This window comes from Balaenoptera physalus, assembly GCF_965194825.1.
Source record: "Balaenoptera physalus genome assembly, chromosome: 6".
Lineage (NCBI taxonomy): Eukaryota > Metazoa > Chordata > Mammalia > Artiodactyla > Balaenopteridae > Balaenoptera > Balaenoptera physalus.
In genome coordinates, this window is record NC_138885.1 from 99,047,471 (window position 1) to 99,067,327 (window position 19,857).

The 19,857-nt window shown below is 41.7% G+C and overlaps 1 protein-coding gene and 2 long non-coding RNA genes across 14 annotated transcripts in view; 2 read left to right on the plus strand and 1 right to left on the minus strand.

Annotated features, from left to right (window-relative positions):
• The window catches only part of PLEKHM3 (pleckstrin homology domain containing M3), a gene marked incomplete at its 3' end in the record, with an annotated part of 187,702 nt that overhangs the window by 82,333 nt on the left and 85,512 nt on the right, over positions 1 to 19,857 (minus strand). For 10 of the 12 annotated variants that reach the window (XM_082467053.1, XM_082467059.1, XM_082467058.1 and 7 more), the window contains one exon: positions 3,066 to 3,129. In XM_082467053.1, coding sequence (XP_082323179.1) covers positions 3,066 to 3,129 — 64 coding nt within the window. Of the gene's footprint in view, positions 1 to 605; positions 654 to 3,065; positions 3,130 to 7,641; positions 9,347 to 19,857 lie in introns of those variants that run through there. The other 2 variants (XM_082467055.1, XM_082467062.1) reach the window with 2 other exon arrangements.
• Positions 1 to 19,857, plus strand: part of LOC309663464 — a 142,627-nt gene that overhangs the window by 3,212 nt on the left and 119,558 nt on the right. The window lies entirely within an intron of this gene.
• On the plus strand, positions 10,899 to 17,424 carry LOC309663446. Its single transcript, XR_014265282.1, has 2 exons — positions 10,899 to 15,694; positions 16,259 to 17,424. It is a non-coding gene; the product is annotated as an uncharacterized lncRNA (long non-coding RNA).

The following is a 19,857-nucleotide window of genomic DNA, read 5'->3' on the forward strand; positions in this document are numbered from 1 at the left end:
AATTCTTTCAGCATCTTTATTTGGGTGGTATTAGTGTTTTGTGTACTACATTATTTTAAGATTATTGTATATTTACTTAAATTATAAATCCCCTTTTACCATGTTTATTAAAATTTTACCTTTTTTTTCTTTCTGGAGAGGAAGATATCTACATTTTGTTTTTTAAATAAAAGCTAATGGGGAAACTCAAATTCACTTGAGAGAAACTCGTAGAAAGGAATGTAGGCCTTTAGGAAGGATATTTATATTGCCATTATTTGAGATTAATTCTTCAGTTACTTGGTTGAGTTTCTTCCTCTCCCCTGCAAAAGTTATAAACTGAAATTCATTCTTCTATAGTTATTTCATATGATAGAAGAGATGCTTTTATAGAGACCTTTGTTTTAGGAGTGAGGACGGGAATCAAATGGGAGAAATAACTTGCTCTAAAACTCCTGAAGCTGACCTGAAACAGGGTGACGTAGAACCCAGACAGAGGCTGAAATGGTACAGGCCGAGCTGGGGCTGGGAGCTGGGTCAGTCAGGCTGGGTTTCCTGCTACCCCTGACACGCTCTGTCACAAAGCAATAGTACGTTTTCCCCCTTCTTGTGTTCCCTTCTCTTACCTATTTGCAAGAACAGTTCAGATCCAGAAAACACGCCAGAAATTTACTCTGAAACCAAGGGAAGATGGGGCGGAGGTGCCCTTCAGTACTGATAGCCTAGATGTAGACAGATCAAAAGCTAAATCCAATTTAACCCACCTCAGGCAGAAAAAGATAATTGAATTAAACTTCCTCTAAATATGATAGGTTTGGGGATCTTAAATCCAGGCACAAAGAACCAGGTTAGAGTGAACTGTGGAGTAAATGGATGGAGGGAGCTCTGGCCGCCCCCGCCCACAGGGAGTTTGATAAGCTGTTGATTGCCTCTATCGCTTTACTACGGAGGCTGAAAACTGATTAAGCTGCTTATGGGGCTCCGACGCTGATGGTCTGGCCCACCAAGAATACTGCTGCCACTGATTGATTTAGGTAAGCTGCTTGGCATGTATGGTTTGATTATTACAAAGGGGAAAAAAAAAAGAAAAGAAAAAAAAGACAGCAGGGTATAGGAAAGCTTTAAAAAAGAAGGCTTTACTATGCCAAATAGCTACACTACTTTGACACCCTAAAATGAATATAGAATTACTGATTCTTTCTCTTCATCTGGTATCAAAACTCATTTTTGAAAGGCTTCCTCAAAAAGTACTCACTCTGGGGTCCACCCATTCTATTTTAAACCACCTTTACAAGAAGATGCCACTGGTGCCTTTAAACATACTTCTCCAGTGATAAGAGTCTCGGTCCTCAGATACTAAGATCAGGTAGAGTCCTAGAAAATATATAAATGTATACTGGGTCTTGTATCCAATTCTTCCCCTTGAACACCACTGGGCAATCATAATTAAAACTGTATCTCTTTCCACTCCAGCCAGCAGATCACTGGTGCTTGATTACGTAGTATAGGACAGCAGGACTGAAGGAGCGGAAGGAGCTGGTATGTGCAAATAGGTTTAAGCTGGGTGCACAAGTGGAAATTAAAACCCTAGTATTCTCTCACCCTCTCCAACTAAATGCTCTAGAACTATTTCTACCTTTTAAAATAACCTATCTACTTCTGGCGGGATAAAGAGAACACAAAACTCTTCAGTTTAAATTACTTTTCAAGGTTTTATTTATTTTTTAAGTCTTGAAAAATGAGTGAAGGATCTGAACACAGATTAAGTTGACCTCATTTCTTCTGGGCAAAACAGCAAGAAACAAAAGAACCGAATCACAGCAGTTTGAGACATTCTGAAAGTTGTCACAATTTTTTTTTTTTTTTGTAATTGACTCTTGAAAGAATCCACAATATATGGAAAAGAAAGCAATGCTTTCATGCAGTGTCTGAAAGCTTCTTAGGGAGTGAGCTGTTGATTTAAATGATTAACCAAAGCTTAACATATTCAGAATTTTGGGTTGAACAGACAAAATGTTGGCTTTCTTCCCGGGTGTTAACCTGGTCAGTCATTAAAAGGATATACGTACACAAATGAAAGTATAAAAAGATGATTTTGACTCTTACATGCTCTGTTGTGTTTTACTAAAATTTAATGTCATCCAACTGTTTGACGTGAGCACAAGTCAAAGAGTTTAATATATTCATTGCCTTTTATGTCTTTTTTTCCCTTGTACAACTTTTTTTATTGATATAATTCACATACCATAAAGTTCACTCTTTTAAAGTATACAATTCACTGGCTGCTTTTAGTATAGTTTCAAAGTTGTGCAACCATCACCACTAATTCCAGAACATCTTCATCAGCCCCGAAGGAAACCGCCCCCCGTCAGCAGCCTCTCCTCACCCCCCGGCTCTCCCCAGGCCCTGGCAACCATTCACCTACTTTGTCTCTATAGATTGGCCTATTTTGGACATCCTAAGAAAAGTCCACATAAAATAAGTATCATAAAATATGTATTCGTTTCTGTCTGGCTTCTTTCAACATGATGTTCTTAAGGTTCATCCGTGCTGTAGCATGTGTCAGTACTTCACTCCTTTTTACGGCCGAATACTATTCCATTGCGTGGATATACAACATTTTGTTTATCCATTCATTAGCTGATGAACATCTGGGTTGTTGCCACTCTTCAGCTATTATGAATAATGCTGCTTTGAACATTCCTGTACAAGTTTTTATGTGGACATATGTTTTCAGCCCTCTAGGGTATATGCCTAGCAGTGGAATTGCTGGGTCACAGGGTAACTCTACGTTTAACTTTTTGAGGGACTGCCAAACTATTTCCCTAAGTGGCCGCACCACTTTCCATTCCCAGCAGTGTATGAGAACTCCAGTTTCTCTATATCCTTGCCAGCATTTCTTATTGTCCTAGAATATCTTTTTATACTAAGTTTTCTTTTCTCATTCTGAACAGAAAATAATTGATGATTAGGGCTTGTGAATAAAACTACTCCAGTGATGGCAGAATTCAGTGCCAAAGCCATAATCAACAAAAACATTTTCCCAGGGAGAAAACAGAAATCAAATGGCCCCTCTAAGTGCTTACCTGCTGCAGATCAGCGAGGGAATACAGGTGGATCTGTTGAAGGAGGTATTCTCTGGGGAAAATTCTGAAAACGGACAGAAACACAGATAAATTGTGGTGCTGCCACAAAACACACTTTTTCTGAGAAGTTTCCAAGTCTCATTCAAGAATCCCTTTCCACCTAATACTCTTCCTCCCCACATCCTCTGAGAAACCTGTAATAATACCTTTTTCCAGATACTTTTCTTTCTAACACAAATACCAAAAAGGGAGTAAGAGTGTGATCTTTGATTTCTGATGTAGTCCAAGGTGCTAGAAGCACAGTGCAATGGTCCGGGCCTGAGGACCAGAGTGCCAGGTTTCTTGTACCAGCTGCGTCCCTAACAAGCTGTGTCATCTCAGGCAAGTCCTAAAACCCATCTAGCTTCAGACCCTTCATTGGTTAATGAAGGTGACTGAACTTGTTGTCTTAAATCTCTTCCCAGCTCTATCAGTCTATGTCTAGATGAATAGATTTTAGAGTTGAGAAAATCAGTTGGAAGGGCAACCTGAGTGTCTTTGCCTAGAGGCTCCTATGGCTTTCATTAATGGAGATGGCAGTGCCAAACACCACTTAGTGAGCTATCCTCTTATGTACACAGTGATGAGTTTTGGAACCTAGGTACAGATGGGAATAATGGGACAAAATATTTCAAATTGAGACTCCCTGACAAAGTCTAATATCTTTGGTTGCTGTCAATTCATAGCATCTGGATAAATGACAGTGAGTGAACAGGAAAAACAAATCTATTAGGGACAAGCAAACAGGTACCGAAGCATAGATGGTTAGAAAACACCACACACACACACACACACACACACACACACACACACACGCATACACAAAACAAAACGCATGGTGCTAGCATTTTCTCTTTGTCTTAGGATACAAGGAAATTGCATAGTACCACCTAAATGAAAGAAGCCACCAACTCAATGAACATTTTTGACTATCTGCTACATGCCAAGCACTGTGCCAGGCACTAGGAAGACAATTATGAATGAGACAGTCCCAGTATCTGAGCATATCAGAGCATATCAAGGAGCATAAAGTCAAGCTAGGGAAAGATACATAAACTGATAATTACAACACAACATGGTAACATGAAAATAGGAGTTATATGCACAGGGTACATATTTTTAGATTGGTCTAGCATGGTAGGTCCCAACCTTGGCCATCTATTAGAATCACTTGGGAAGCTGTTGAAAATCATAGGGCATAAGTATGGGTAGAACCCAGAAATCAGTCTTAAAACAAAAACTCTCGTGGTGATTAGTGCAGCCAAGGTTTAGAACCACTGGCCTAACTCGTAGCTTGTTGGGGAATTCATTATTCAGTCTTTCAATTAAGTATGCATTACTGGACAAATCCTAGAGATTAAGTCCTTTATCCTTCCATTCATCTATCTAGCCATCCAATTCTGATTAAGCACAACTGTGTGCCAGCTACTGTACTAGGCCACTGAAAAAAGGGCACTGAACCAATTAGGTGAAGTTCATCCCCCATGGAGGTCTGGGACAGGCATATTCTAGTTTGGAACACTCCTGATAAATATATGATAGGCTCTGAAGATTTCTGCTGAAAATTCCTGTTTCATCCGCAAGAGTGAGAACAGACCAAGTGAGTGACACGGCCCTTATACTCTGGGGAATAAAATTCAGTTCCTAAGGCTAGGCTCCCTTCAACTCTAATGGTTTGGGGCCGCACCTGCGGCAGGTAGCAGCACACAGTCCCAGCCCAGCTGGGGAGGGTGTTGGGAAAGTGCTCAATCCCTCCATGTGGGATGAAGCTTCCCTACAAAGAGGCCCCCCTATTGTAGAAGGTAGACTGCGGTCCCAGGAGGGACCATGAGATATAACCAACTTCCATTTTCAATAACACACACGTATGACAGAGATGATCAAGAGGCCTATTCCTCATGACCCCCTACAGGATTAACAACAAGAGAAGTCTGCTTCAGGTGTGGCCCTCAACGTACATCATTTAATTCTCACAACAACCCTGCGTGGTAAGTACAACCTCCATTTTATGTGAGAGGGAACTGAGGCTCAGAGGCAAAAACTAATTTGCCCAGGGTCACAAGCTGGGATGCAAGCCCAGGACTTTCTGACTCCAAAGGCCTGTGCTTCTTCTACTTTCCAGGAGATGAAGGTGGAGGAAGGAGGGAGGTGGGTTTGAGCTGACCATCTAATATAGCTACATAATACATCTCTCTTCCAGGTAGGTGTTTATTGCTGTTCAGGCCAGCAGCAATATAGAGCCATTGGTGCTTTTTAAAAGAAGGAAAGTAACACTGACGCGTTTGGTCATGCCCACTTCCGGAAGGCAGCTGGGAGGGTGGAGAGACTGCAGGCAGGGACAGTCCTGACCACGTACCCCAGGGGCTCTTCCAGGGTAACCACAAGGTGAAAGCGAAAGGGGTGAGTGTGTAGACACAGGAGAACTTCTGGAAGAGTTGACAACATTTGGAATTAAAGGCGACTCTGAAGTCCTAGCTTGGGTGACAGGATGGTGATGTCATTGGCCAACACAGGGCAGGCTGCTGGGGGAGGGGAAAAAGCATTGAGATTTAATTGCGCTGAATATCAAGTGCTTGTGTGGAGGACAGGCATGGCCCTTGCGGATGTGGGGCTGAGAGATGTGGAAGAGCCAGGGGCACTTCTGACAGCAGCACAGAGGGGACAGCTGAAGCAGTGGGAACGGAGGGAGCGGACCTTGGAGGAAAATGAACAGAAGCGGGGCTGAGTGTGAACAGGGGTTGTTTTTACTTTTTTTTACCTTACAAAGCCTAGAATTATCTGAAGTACATTTTGGTAGTCTGCAATTTTTCTCATGCTTGAAAAATTGTTTTGAAAATAACCAGGATGTTCACGTCTACGTGAGTTCCTAACATTTCCTCTTTTTGTGAAATGTTTGTGCCCTTATACCCTTCACCTGGCTTCTCCTAATGGTAACACCTTACACAACCATGGTGCATTGATCAAAACTAAGAAATGAACTATTATGTAAATCAGACCTTATTCAGATTTCACCAGTTGTTTCACTAATGTCCTTTTTCTGTTCAAGGATCCAATCCAGAATACGAGATTGCATTTATAGATTTTAAAATATGTATCAGTATTTGCAAGATGACTTGAGACCCAAACATCATGTGCAGAAAAGCTAACCTAGCACACAGTCTTTCAGTGGAGGTCACTAGGGTAGCAAAGTATGATAATCTACTATGGGGACAGAGGATGTTTAAGTGTGGTTGAATGGGAGGAATAATCTTTTTCAGAGGCAATTGCCTCATAATGAAATCCCTTAAGTAAAGTAAAATGAAGGCAATGTGGCAGCAGGGCTGAGAAACAGACGGACTGAACTAAACAAGCAGGCTGGAAAATCATTTCAAGATGAGCTCCTGCCTTTTCCATTGGTTTATACACACGTAGGTCAGCTGGAGAAAAAGTTAGAAGGAAGGTGACTGAAATGAACTCTAGCAGGGACAAATGCAGGGTAGCATATCGTTAATGTTTGCTACTTAAAGTTCTTGTCTAAAATCCTAAAACTTCCACGACTGAGAGTGTACAGGATATAAGAATTAATTGCAAATTTACAAATGGAATCATACTGGTATACACTTACTAGAGTACTACAGCCAGTCAGTTGGTTATACAGTCAACAGACACTACTGCGTGCCTAAAGTGAGCCAGGTGCTGTGCTAAGGGCTGGAGACAGGTATGTTCAGTGAACACAATTGATGAGCAGCAAAGAGAATTTCCAATTTCTCCTCTCTAGGCTGGGTCCCCTTTGCCTCCAAACACTGTTCATTACTCTTCTCACAATAACCGGCCAACTCTGGACACAGTAATCTCTAATACTCCTTAAACATTATTTACACAGCTAAAGTGAGCTGTGTATGTAGTGTTTCTGTGTGTCAATATATTTCACATATTTATTTTCTCTTCCCCTCTGGAAGCGATTCTAAGCCCCTCCAGAAGCACCGTATCTGTTGTCTCCTCTCTGGCACTCTTCAGTGTCTAATACTATAATTTACAAGAGGTCAACCTAACGACACAAAGAACTGGAAAATGCAATACACGCAGAAAAGATAAAGGAACTGAGCTTGTTGTGTTTGGAGAAGATGTTGTGTCCAGGAGATTTAGTGGTGGCCATAAAAAATACAGACTTTTAAGACAGATATTGCCAATCAGCTTTTCTTCTCTCTGAGGATGGAAATTATATCAAGAAAGCATTGAAGTCAAATATGAGAATAAATTTCCTGAGAGGGAAGACTGAGCAGCATTAAAATGTGTCTCTTACAGGGATGCTTTTTAATGTAAATAAAAGAAGGAAAAGATCTGTTGCAGTTATTTAGAAGTAGGGACTTGCTCTTCTGCTTAGAGGAGGAAAGGATTTCAAAGGCGGGGCCAGATAACCCCGTCAGTTTGTTCCTCTTTTTCATTGCTGGCGCCGTCAAGGCAGACTGAATTGGCAAGACATTCTCGGAATATCTTTTCTTTAATTTTCTTTTTTAAATTACAAAAATTTTTTTTAACAGTTTCAGTCCATTTACAGTTATTACAAAATACTGGTTATATTCCCCATGTTGTACAACACATCCTTGTAGCCTATCTTACACCTACTAGCTTATACCTCCTACGCCCACCCTATATTGTGTCCGCCCTCCACCGCTGGTAACTACTAGTTTGTTCTCTGTATCTGTGAGTCTGCTTCTTTTTTGTTATACTCACTAGTTTGTTGTATTTTTTAGATTCCACATGTAAGTGATATCATACAGTGTTTGCCTTTCTCTGAATATCTTCTTTAGGCTGATGTCCACAGGGGAAGTGCAGGGCAAATAATGACATAAAAGCCAAGCCCCGAAAAGCACAGGCAACATGCCATCTGGGTGATGCCCAGGGCTTCCCCCACTGTGGCTTTGGTGTACAAGGAGCTGGCTTTGTACCTGGCCTGTCTGACAGGAGCTCTTTAGGAAATGGATGGAACAAGCAGGGCCTCCCAGGGGTCAGTTGTGGAAGGGATTGTGGAGAACCCGGAGGCCGCGGTGTGCTTGGGTAGCATTAAGCTGCCTCTGGCAGATCTGACTAGGAGAGGATAGGGCGCTGCAGGGGACCAGAGATGAACCTGCAGCCACTTCAGGCACTGCTAGGGGAGCCGCTCACGTCAGGGAGGCAAGGTTTGGCACCCCCTTGAGAGCCATGGCAGCACTAATTTTATAATTTTACTATTAATGTATTCAATAAAGGATGAATGATTATTTGCATTTTTTGGTCAGAAAACACAACTTGTGATCACCATATGGCCCAGGAATTTAATGCAAATGAAGTCCAGTCTTACGACCTCTGTGACTGGTCACTACGGCTAAGAACCTAAAATCAGAACCTAAAATCAGCACACATTTTCATTGCAATGAGCGGATGCTGGGTATGTATGTGACAGAAAATTTGGAGAAGACACAGTTCTTTTTTCCAATACATACAGACAAGTGAGATAAACAGACAAGTAAACAGACAGCTCCAGCTCTAGCGTGGAGTGCAGGGCTGAGGGGAGCCTGTAGGACACCCGTTCAAGAAAGGCCTCAGAGAACCGACAGGTCAGAATCCATCTGAAGGAGTGGAAGAATGGATATTACAGGTAGAGGGTGAAGCATGGGTAAGAGCAGAGAGGCCAGGACGAACGTAATTCTTTCAGGGACCAGGCCCTGTATGCGTATATATGTGTACATGTGTCCATGCTGGGGGCTGGGGGCACTGCAGGGCGTGAGCTCAGAAAGTTAGGGTGTAGCCAGACACGCGAGGGCTTAGACGCCTAGAGAAGAGCCTACCCGCAAAGAGATGAGTGCCTCAAGCAAGAGAAGGGACAGCATTAGATTTGTGCCTTTAAAAGATCATTGACAGCAGAAGGGGGAAGGGACTGAAGAGATGGATAATTCTGGAGATAAACTAGGTGAGAAATGATGGGGGCCTGAACAGAATTTAAATGGTTGCCCTGGGGTTGGAGAGAAATGGCCTACCACAGACAGATTTCTCCAACAATCCACAGGTCATGAAGACTAACAGGAAACGGAGGCCGGGAAGGAGCCTGGCACTGCTCATGGTTTTCCAGCTGGGCCAGTAGGTAAATGAAAGTTCCATCTACTAACACAGGGAATAATGAAGAGGAGTCACCTTTGGGAAGAAAGGGTAGCTCAGCTGTCGGGGCAGAGGTGTGGAATGTCCAAGTGGAGTCATCTGTGAGTCCAGGGAGGAGAGCTGTGTGCCTACAGGTGAAGACATGAAAATGAGGAAGAGCCCGAGATAGTACACATTAGCGCAACAGAAAAGACTGGACACTGGCAAAACAATACTATTAAAGGAACGGCCACGGGAAGAAAGCTGGGAAGAAGCAGTTTGATAGGAGAAAAAGCGGAAGAGCCAGCATCCAGGAAGCCAAGGAAGGAGAGAATTTCAAGGACAAAGAGGGTCAACGGCATCAGAGGCAGAGGAGAGGTCACATAATCCGGGGAAGGCTCTCACGAGGCCTGAAAGGTGCCTGCTGGTTTTGGCAAAGGGGAATTCATTAGTGACCTTAGAACAGTATCCAGGAGGAAGAGGGACGCCAGACTGCAGAGGGGTGAAGGACCGTGGAATATTCTTTTAAGAAACTAACTTTAAAGGAGAGAAACTAGGCCATAGCTACAGAAGGATGCAGGACTAAGAAAGGTTTCTTTTCTTAGAGATGGGAGCCACTTGGGCATATCTATATGCTAAAATGAAGAAGCTAGTACAGAAGCCAAAGTTGCAGATAGAAAAGTAAGGAAAATGACAGCGCCTGAGCTAGTAAAGGCCTAGAGGAAATGGGATGTGGACCCAGCTAGGAGCTCTTCCAAATACACATTTGTGTGTGTGAGGGTGCATGTGCCTATACACACACTCTGCATTTTCTTAATTGAAATGCTTCAAGTTTCTACTAAAATGTTACGTAAAAGGTCACTACTAATTTCTCCAATGTTCCCTCCAAACTGCAGCATGTTAGGAACGGAAAGCTACAGATTACAGCTACAGTTGTCTGACTTGGCAATCCTTTGGTAAACGGCCTCTTTGCTGCAGGATGGTGCTGCCTTTTGTTTCTGGTGAGGCGGATGTGTTTAGGGGTTCTCTGTGCAGTAAGTGACCTCACTGTACTGTAGGCCTATTCATCATCAGGTCTGACAGCATTTCGCCAACAGGCCAACCACAAGGACAGCCCTGCTCATGCCAATGCAGCTTCTTCTGGTTGGCCCTGACGCCAAAGCCAGAGGACAAACGTGATAAGGAGAGTCAGCTCCACACTTCACTCACCCATCAAGGGAAACTGCATCGCTGGCAGGTGGCACTGTCAAGTTCTCTGATACCAAAGAACAATGAAGAAACCTGCTAAAGGATCATGGAAACCAACTAGCACAACTGTTTCTAGTGCCAACATTTTCTATTTTATCACCTTTAGGATTTCCTGACATACTGAGAAGGTAACTTAGGTTTCATTTATAGATTGTTCCAATGAGAAAAGTAAGAAAAGATGAAAATCAAAAGGGAAAAAGGTCATATATGATTCATATCGCTTATATTACACAGCTGGTACTTGGGGTTAAAAATGCAGAAATAATGGCCTATGAAATCAAAGGCAGTAGTCTATATAAAACAGGTAGGGGGTCCTCTTCTATTTTGGACCAGGACATTGAGTCAAATACATCAAGACTCATTTAACTTGACTAATTTCTGGGGACTTCAACTCAGTTCCCACCAAGCCCTGATGCTCATGAGAGAAAAGGGACTAAGTCAGGCACACCCTTTGCAGGATTTTGATAGATTTAGTAATATCGGCATTTCCCTGAAGCTCAGTTATTAGAGCTGCATGACTGGCATTAAAAAACCCAATGATTAAAATGAAAAAAGTCTGAATGAAAATATCTCAGCACGTGTAATAGACAGGCTTTAAAGGAAAGACTCATCTCCCTCCCTTCCTGTGTGTCGTGTGTCTCTGTCTCTCTCTCTCTTACACACACACACACACACACACAATAAAAAAGATAACACCAAAGGAAAACCTCCAATTTTGATTCTAAATCATAAGGGTCTAAAGGAAGAATACAGGTAGAAGTGCATAAGGAATAATTTAGAAAGGAAAACCATTTATTTATGAAATATTACTGTGTTCTCCAAGAATATGTGCTCCAGGTTAGGTAATCTGTACGGAATTGAGAGGGCTGCGGTATCTTTCCTTTGGAGGGCACACGCACCCACACTGAAATCAGCAAAAAGCACTGTGAAGCATCCCTAGGGAGATGCAATTTGGTGTTTTTGATATGAGCTGAAAACACTTCCTGAAATAGTTACATTAGACTGGATGTGGACAGGACTCGTATGTCCAACCGTGCTCCCAGCTAATGGAAAAACAATTTTAAATCAAAGGCAGATATTGCGATAGCAACCCATGTGGAAGAAACACGCTTCAATCATTTCAGCAGATACCTCATTTTGCTAATCTCATTGGCTGAAAAAGTGGCAAGATTGCATCAGATATTATATCTTGGAAGATAGGTATGGGAAATAAGGGTCTCTTACCGGCTCTTTCAGAAATTGTGCTTAAGTTTCTTAGCAACAATCTAAAGCCTGGAGTAGAAATACTTGGGAAGTAATTTGGGTTGTGATTATTCTGGGGTCTGATTATAAAAGTGACAGATTATATCACATTATAGATCCTGGCTCAAATTCTTACGGTATTCAATGGTGCCAAGAATACAACACTTTTCCTGCCATTCAATGGTGCCAAGAATACAACACTTCTCCTGCCATGAGTTTTATTTTTTTGTTGTCTCTTAGAAAATGATTTTAGATAATTTATAGATTTCATTTAATCTTAGAATAAGTTAAAACACTTTCTAACTTTCTGAAGGATTTCTTGGTAAATAAAAAGCTACATGTATATTACAGTAAAATTAATATATAACTTGCCAGAGCTCCTTTTTCAAAGTTTATCAATCTGTTTAGCTTTGAATGACACTTTTGCGGATAGTCTATAACTCCTTTTTAGAGTGTTGGTATCAGCATACATATTTATAAAATTTGCTGAATGAGATCTCTGGAGAAAATGAAGGAAGGGGGAGGGGCTATCAGGAGATCAGGAGGTTAGACGACTTGAAAACAGTTCTAGAAGTCATCCGAGGGAAAAGGAATTCTTGAAGGAGACTGAGAACGGTTGCTTTCAAAAACTATCAAAATAACATCCTATGTTTTAGTAGTTTGAGTCCTGATAGATTCATGCAGCTGATCTGTTGAGAGTAAAGCCCCAATGACACTTTTAATTAGCTAACTTGAAAACTAGCTACAAAGTCTGGCTAATATTAAGTCTTACAGAGAACATAAAGAGCTGTGTTCATTTACTGAGCTTAAAGAAGTGCTATCTATTTGCCTGAAGTGCTAATAACCGCTGGTCTTTAATGAGACTAATTTAGTGATAATATTGTGGCTAAAATGGGCTTATTCTTCTAAAAGCCAATATTAACCAGACTTTGGTTAATAATCAATGGCACATTTGGATCTTAGATTCTGGTTATAAGACATTCCTCATTTGCAGTTCAGAGACACAGCAAATCAAGTCTGTGTAGATTGTGTTTTAAGAACGAGGCTGCCCGATGAGATAGGCTCTCAGTAAGCTAGCCTCCTACATTAAGTGTATTCGAGTCACAAGAGCATGAAATCTTTTCTCTGTAACAGACAACCCCTCCACCTAATATGTCTGACTTATTGGGAGGTAGGGAAAAGAGGAAGTGTTGCTATGATATCTCCCAGCTCAGGCAATCTTTTGTTGGGTACATTGAATACTATCCTCATTTACTTCTTCCCAGATCAAGGGTATATCAGTATGCTCATACATCAAAACACCATTTTCACTCAGTGATTCATGATGCTTTAGACAAATATTTACCGGCATAAAAAGATGTTCACGATGTACTAAGTGAAAGGATTGGGTTAAAAGTGGTATGTACAGTATAAAACCATTTTTTAGGGAAAAAATAATCTGCAGAGGAAGCAGTAAGAAAGGACATGCACCAAAGTGGTAAGATAATGGATGACTTTCTTATTTTTGTTTTCTATGATGAACAGTATTTTTTTGTAATATGAAAAAACTGTTTGACCCAATTAAGTGGGCAGAATGTTGGTAACAGTACTTTATTTATTTAATTAATTTGTTCACCAACTATTTATTTGCCCCCACTATATGTCAGGTATGGTTCTAGGCCCTGGGGATAGAGCAGTGAGCAAAACAGATAAAAAGCCATGAGCTTCTGTCGTTTACATTCTAGTGGAGAGAGCAGGGCCTCTGCACACGGCTGCACAGGCTGAGCCAAGCACGACCGCCATAGCCATACACGATGGCACCAGAGAGGGAGACAGACAAAAATCAAACACCACGTTATGTGGTAATAAGCAGAGAACGAAGAGAGAAAGTGTGGGGCGGCGGGGCGGGCAGCGTGTGCAAAAATTTTAAATAAAGTGGTCAAGGATGCTTCAGTAACGTGACAGCTGCATACAGATCTAAAGGAGGTAAGGAAGCCAGCTACACAACTATCTGGGGAAGACGAAAATGAGCATAGAGACTCACATGGGAGCCTGCTTGGTGTGCTCGAGGAGCAAAACAAGGCTGGTATGACTGGAACAGAGTAAAGGAGGGGGAACGTACTGGGAGATGAGGGCAGAGAGGTGATGGGGAACCAGGCTTATACGTCCTTGGCTTTTACTTGGATTGAGAGGTGACGCTATTAGATAGTTTGAATCAGAGGTGATATCATCTAATGTACACATTAACTATAGCTGTAGCCGGAAGAACAGACTGAAGGGGGAGATCAGTTACCGCAAAAATCCAGGGGAACAATGACAGTGGCTTGGACCCAGGTGGTAGCAGTGGAAGTGATGATTCTGTGGTGATTTTGATTTGAGTGGATATATTTTGAAGGTGAAGCTGATAGGACTTTCTGATAGGTTGGGTGTGGAATGTGGGAGAAAGGTGTTTGGCATGAACAGCTGTATGGGTAGAGGTGCGGTAGGCGGATGGGGGGCCTACAGCAGGAGCAGTTTGCTACAGGAGTGGAGGAGGGGCTACTAGCTCAGTTTTGGACATATTAAGTTTGAGATGCTAGTGGACATCCAAAGGAGGTTTCACCCTTTGGACTTAGCCTCCTGTCCAGTGAATTCACTAGCCAGACAGACAGCTTTCCCTGGGGGTAATAAACGAAGGAATGGGCAGGGAATCTTGGTGAATCAGGTGACATTTCTGGGGACTGTTTCTAAGTGCTAAGCAAGCTGCTAAATTTTGCTTGAAGGAAGAGGAGGCAAGGAGAGTCTGACAGGATACACACACACACACACACACACACACACACACACTCACTCACTCACTCATTTTTTTTCTGGCACTCCCCAGGATAAATAATGGTAATAAAAATGGCTGTTGTTACGATAGAAATTTCTCACTGTTCAGTAAAGCTGATATTTCAGTGAGAACTAATTCTGGATATAATTATAATTTCAAATAAAATGTGAGACCAAAGACAGGAAAAGGTGACTTAGAAGGTAGAAGAATCACGTTTGGTATTGTCTAGAGATTCCCAAGTCAAGCTGTTAAATTGTTCAGAATGGTCTAAGCCAAGAACTAAACTTAACAAACAAGTAGGTTCCCCCAGAACCATCACAATTGTGTTCTAAGTAACTGGAAGGATAGGCGTAATATTGCTTACTGGCCTCGAGTAGTGTTGGAGAGAAACTAGTGTTAAATACATATCACAATAGGAACTTTGGATTCACCAGGCACCCAATCCCCAAATCATTTGTTAATGACAGAGAATGGGAAACACTCAGGCATCCACTAATTAATTTGTATAATGTCTTTCTTTGGACTAGATGATTTCACTTCAGCACTCAGAAGAGAACAGAACATATGACTTAAATCAGGATTTCTGAAAAGCTAGTCCAAACAGCTGGTGTTGGTCTGGTGATGTTTTTAGCAATCCAAGGCAAAATGAGAAAAGAAAAAGCATAGTAGAATGAATTTTAAATCTATTTGACTTTAAAAAGTTGTTTCATTGCTGTCTGCCTATTTTTTTTTTTTTTTAGCATTACTACGTTCTTTTATGAAATGATGGTGAAAAATAGGTGGATATTTGTTTTAGCAAAAGACATGGATAAGACAACCCTACAGATACCTCTACATTTACAGGTCTATGGAATGGAAAGGTTTGGTAAACACAGACCTAGCGAAAAATGCACTCATTAGCGCTAAGCCAATTGTCATGCCTTGTTCTCCAAGGCTGGCGCTGGCAGTGAGCACAGGAGTGCCTGTGTCAGCAATTGCACTTTCCCACTCAAGGGACATTACTGTCTGCCACCTCCCCGCCTTCCTTCACACTCTCCTAGATGACCTCAATCAAGGCTTCAGGAGATATATAAGCAGTTCCTTCCTCTGAAGAATCTAGAAACTCCTGGACGTCACGGCCACCAGCAAATGCACTGGGGGAAGCAGCAGCAATTTGAGCGTCAGAAACCCCGGTTCCATGTGTGGACTCTGCTCCTTACCAGCTCTGTCACCTCAGGCAAGTCACGCAGCATCTCAGAGCCACGGTTCTTTCCCTTCTTTGTAAATACCATCTGTCTAACCCATCTGAAGGGCTGTTGTAAAGAGCAAATAATATATCGATATTTACGGGAAAGTACTTTTTAATTGATTAAATCATAATTATCTCACACGGGCCCAGGTACCATCATAAATAAATGAAATGGGCTGAGGATAAGACAAGCAGGGCAGCAACATATTATGTACCAAATGCCAGTGGGTTTGGGGAGAAGATAGGAGGGGTAGAGACTATGGGAAAGTGCAGAGTCCAGTACGTAACGCTGATTGCTGCATCCAGGAATGAGGGAAGCTTCTGTGTAATCAGAGCTTCTGATTTCTTAAGAGAAACCAGAGAGTTTTATTTTGTGTGAGCATGAAAACTCCTAATTATTTAAATGTTAGCTACTATTTTGCAACTTTAAAACCTGGTGGGGGCCATCCCTGAAAGGCCAAACAAAACATGTCTGAGGGCCAAATCTGGCCCCGAGGTGCCCTTTTGTGACTTCTGATTTGCACACGTACCCCACTATTCCTGTGTTCCCAGCTTCTCTTAGGGTCTCTCCTGAAGACGTCCTTAATGGCTGCTGAGCCGGATGCGTCCTGGCAGTGCAAAGATCTTCCACAGAGTACTTCATGCACCTTTACGTGTGGACACTGTAAATAATTTTTCTCTTGAAAAGTTAAATAGGCCTTGAATCAATCCAGCAGGGTCGCTCGCCATCTGGGAGTCCTCAGAGACGGTGAATGGTCAGCACTATAAACATTTTAGATTTCATGGAAGATACTGACTTTTTCTAAACTAATCACCCCTGCCAGTCAAGATTTGCAGTATGGGTTCAAGAACAAGGCGTTCGTTTAACAACAATAACAAAAACAGTGAAGATAAAAACCGGACGGTCATCGTAATGATAGGCCTAAAAGCCAACTGTGACTTCCCTAATAAGGCGACGACCGAAGTTGTCTCCCTGGCAGTTGAGCGCCAATACGATTAATCAGTCTGTTTCCAGTTTCCTCATGACAGCAATATTAACAGTTTGCTTTATTCTGTTTATATGGCGCTGACAGGTCTTCAGCATGTTGGGCCTACTTGCTGGAGATTAATGACAACTTTTATATGGAGGTAAAAACCAGGCGGGGAGAGAATGTCTTTTACGACTAGATAAGAACTGGATTCCCTTGCTCTATTTTTGTTCCCCTGTTGCTCATCAACTCCTCCCTCTTTTAACGTCTATCAAGGATACGTATGGTTAGTTGTGCCCAGCAGGTCCTTCTCACTGTTTAAACCACCCCACTCTAGATGTGGTACCCGCAGGTGAAACAAAGGGAACCTTAAGTATTGTTTTTGAACAAGCTTATCATCGCTAAAAGTACTGTTGGCTAATTTTGTTTTTAAAAAGTCAGATTCCATATAAAAGTGAAAGAAGGGCTTCCCTGGTGGCGCAGTGGTTGAAAGTCTGCCTGCCGATGCAGGGGACATGGGTTCGAGCCCTGGTCTGGGAAGATCCCACATGCCGCGGAGCAACTAGGCCCGTGAGCCACAACTACTGAGCCTGCGCGTCTGGAGCCTGTGCTCCACAAAAAGAGAGGCCGCGACAGTGAGAGGCCCGCGCACCGCGATGAAGAGTGGCCCCCGCTTGCCACAACTAGAGAAAGCCCTCGCACAGCAACAAAGACCCAACACAGCCAAAAATAAATAAATAAATAAATAAATTTATTAAAAAAAAAGTGAAAGAAGATTGATAGGCAGGAGATGGCTTCTGGTGACAGGAATTTTAGCATATGAGGTGGGCAATGGTTCCTCTTTGTAGCTATGGTTATTTTTATAGACACTGAAGAAGGCGGAATTAGCAAGCATGGCCCAGCTATAAGAAGTATGGACATCCCAGAAAAATCTCTTAGACATATTTCACTAAATAGTCATATTTCAAAATAAATCAAAAAGATTTCTAGCCTCCCTCTAACTCGCCACCTCCCCCCAAAGTTATGAGTACTGCTTGCTACTGGTATACTTTTCTCTGTGCCAGGTTGGAGAGCATGGTAACCCCAAACATTATGTTAACAGTATATAAATATAGAAAAACTAAAATAACATTAAAAAAAAAATCAATCACCTCCTCTAGGGCTCTGTAGGAATCACTGCCTCATTCTTTGCTCTTAGGGAGCCTTAGGGAGCGTCCTGCTCCACCTATTTTTATGCAACAAACGCTTAGATAAGTACATACCGCATACCCAGGAACCATACCCAGGAACCGCAGGCCCTGGGCCCGGCTGGCCCTCCAACCCACTTCCTCTTGCTCACCCCTCTCCTGATATAGTGAGTAGCAGGAGAAGGGGCCTGATTCCAGTAGACAGAGCCTCAGGGGTAGCTTTTAAGGGGAATCTTTTAACAAAGATTTTAAAAGCTAGAGACAAGAACAGTCTAGGATAAGAAAGCAGTATTAATAATAATGGTATCTGTAGAGTGTTTACTATGTACAAGCACTACTGTAAGCCCTTCAGTTGTAAAAACCCATTTAATTCCCACAACAGAATGCACTGAGGGAAGAGTTAAATAATTATTTGTGTTTGAAGTGCAGTGTTTGAGAGAGCAGAACAATATACTGGATTAGATTGGGGCAGATCTTTAATTCCATACTTGTGCTTTAATAATTTGTCTGATGCGAAGTTTCAACTGGAGAGGAAAGAAACCCAAGTGAGACAGAAAGTTAGAAGGATACTGTAATAGTCTTGAGACTGAACCAGGGGAGTGCACTGGAAGTGAATAGGAGAGGAAAGATTTGAGACTTCTCTCAGAAACAGAAATGTTTTTTTGGCTGATTTGGTTTGTTCTTTAGTTGATTTGTTCATTCATTCAACAATTTCTGAAAGTTTCAGATAGGTCAAACACTGTGCTAAGTGACACGGGGAAGTAAGAAAAAGAAGAATTTGAAGATGACTCCTTCCTCAAAACTGGGCTACTAGCCACTGCTCAGTGGTCTGAAGTGACACTGTAACAGACATCCATCTATCACGCATCCCTCCTTCCATCCATCTATTCAGTAGTTACTGAATACCCACCTTGTGCCAGGCACTACACTACATAACGGTCATGAACAAGTCCAGGAAAGAGAAATGAAGGAAAAGGAAAAAAAGACTACTATTTTCATTCTCACAGCCCCAGGAATGCTTTTTTTCTGGAACTTCCATTCCTTTCCTGGTGGTCTGGCCATAAGGCGCAGTACATGGTGGTAAACCACCAAACTGCTGGAACAGCATAGGTATTCTTAGTCATCCATATGAAGAGAGGATCTGCTATTTAATTTCTAAATGTGTGCCCAGATCTGACATATTTAACCAAAGCAAAACATTATATCATAAAGGTATCTAACATGATTCCCATGTGTAGATTTTAATATCATTTAAAAATATAGGCACAGGAAAAACCAGCTCTGAGCAAAGCCAAAAGGTACTGAAAGTAATAGAACAAACATACTTTCAATGTAAAAAATCTTGTATCTAGTTTAGTTGGTGAATTAGTTTGAGACACATAATTTTACTGCCTTTCAGGCAAAGCCTTGATCTTTTAAAATTAAGATTTGCCTAGACTTCACAAGAGTAAATCCTGACCACTTTCTAGCGCTTTCTGAAAAACAACTAGGTAATAGAATGACTACCACTGAGAAGTATTTTGCTTTATGGCAGCTGCCTTTTCATTATTATTTTATATGAGAGCTTGTCTAGATATTATGTATCCCTTACCATCTACATTTAGTTCTTTTCAAAACATCTCTTCAGATGCCTGGGGTTTTGTCAGTTTCTTTGGATCTTAATTGGATTTCAAATAGCAAATGATATCACTTTCCAAAGGTTCTTATTCACATAGGCTTGCCTCCAAAAATTATGACTAATGTATGCCTTTAAATTTCTATTAAAAAAAAAATTAAAAGGTATGTTTAGGGACTTATGAACACCATCAACAATTATTTCAAGTATAAGCTAGTTCATATATGCCAAGGGTGAGAATTTAAATGCCAATAAAACCTAACTGTAAAAGAAGGAATTTGATGAGAGCAGGCACATTTTAACTTCACTTTTATGCTGAGGATCTGAGCCTGGCATGGACTTGTGTGTTCCATAAACTCTGAGATAACCAAGCTATGGATA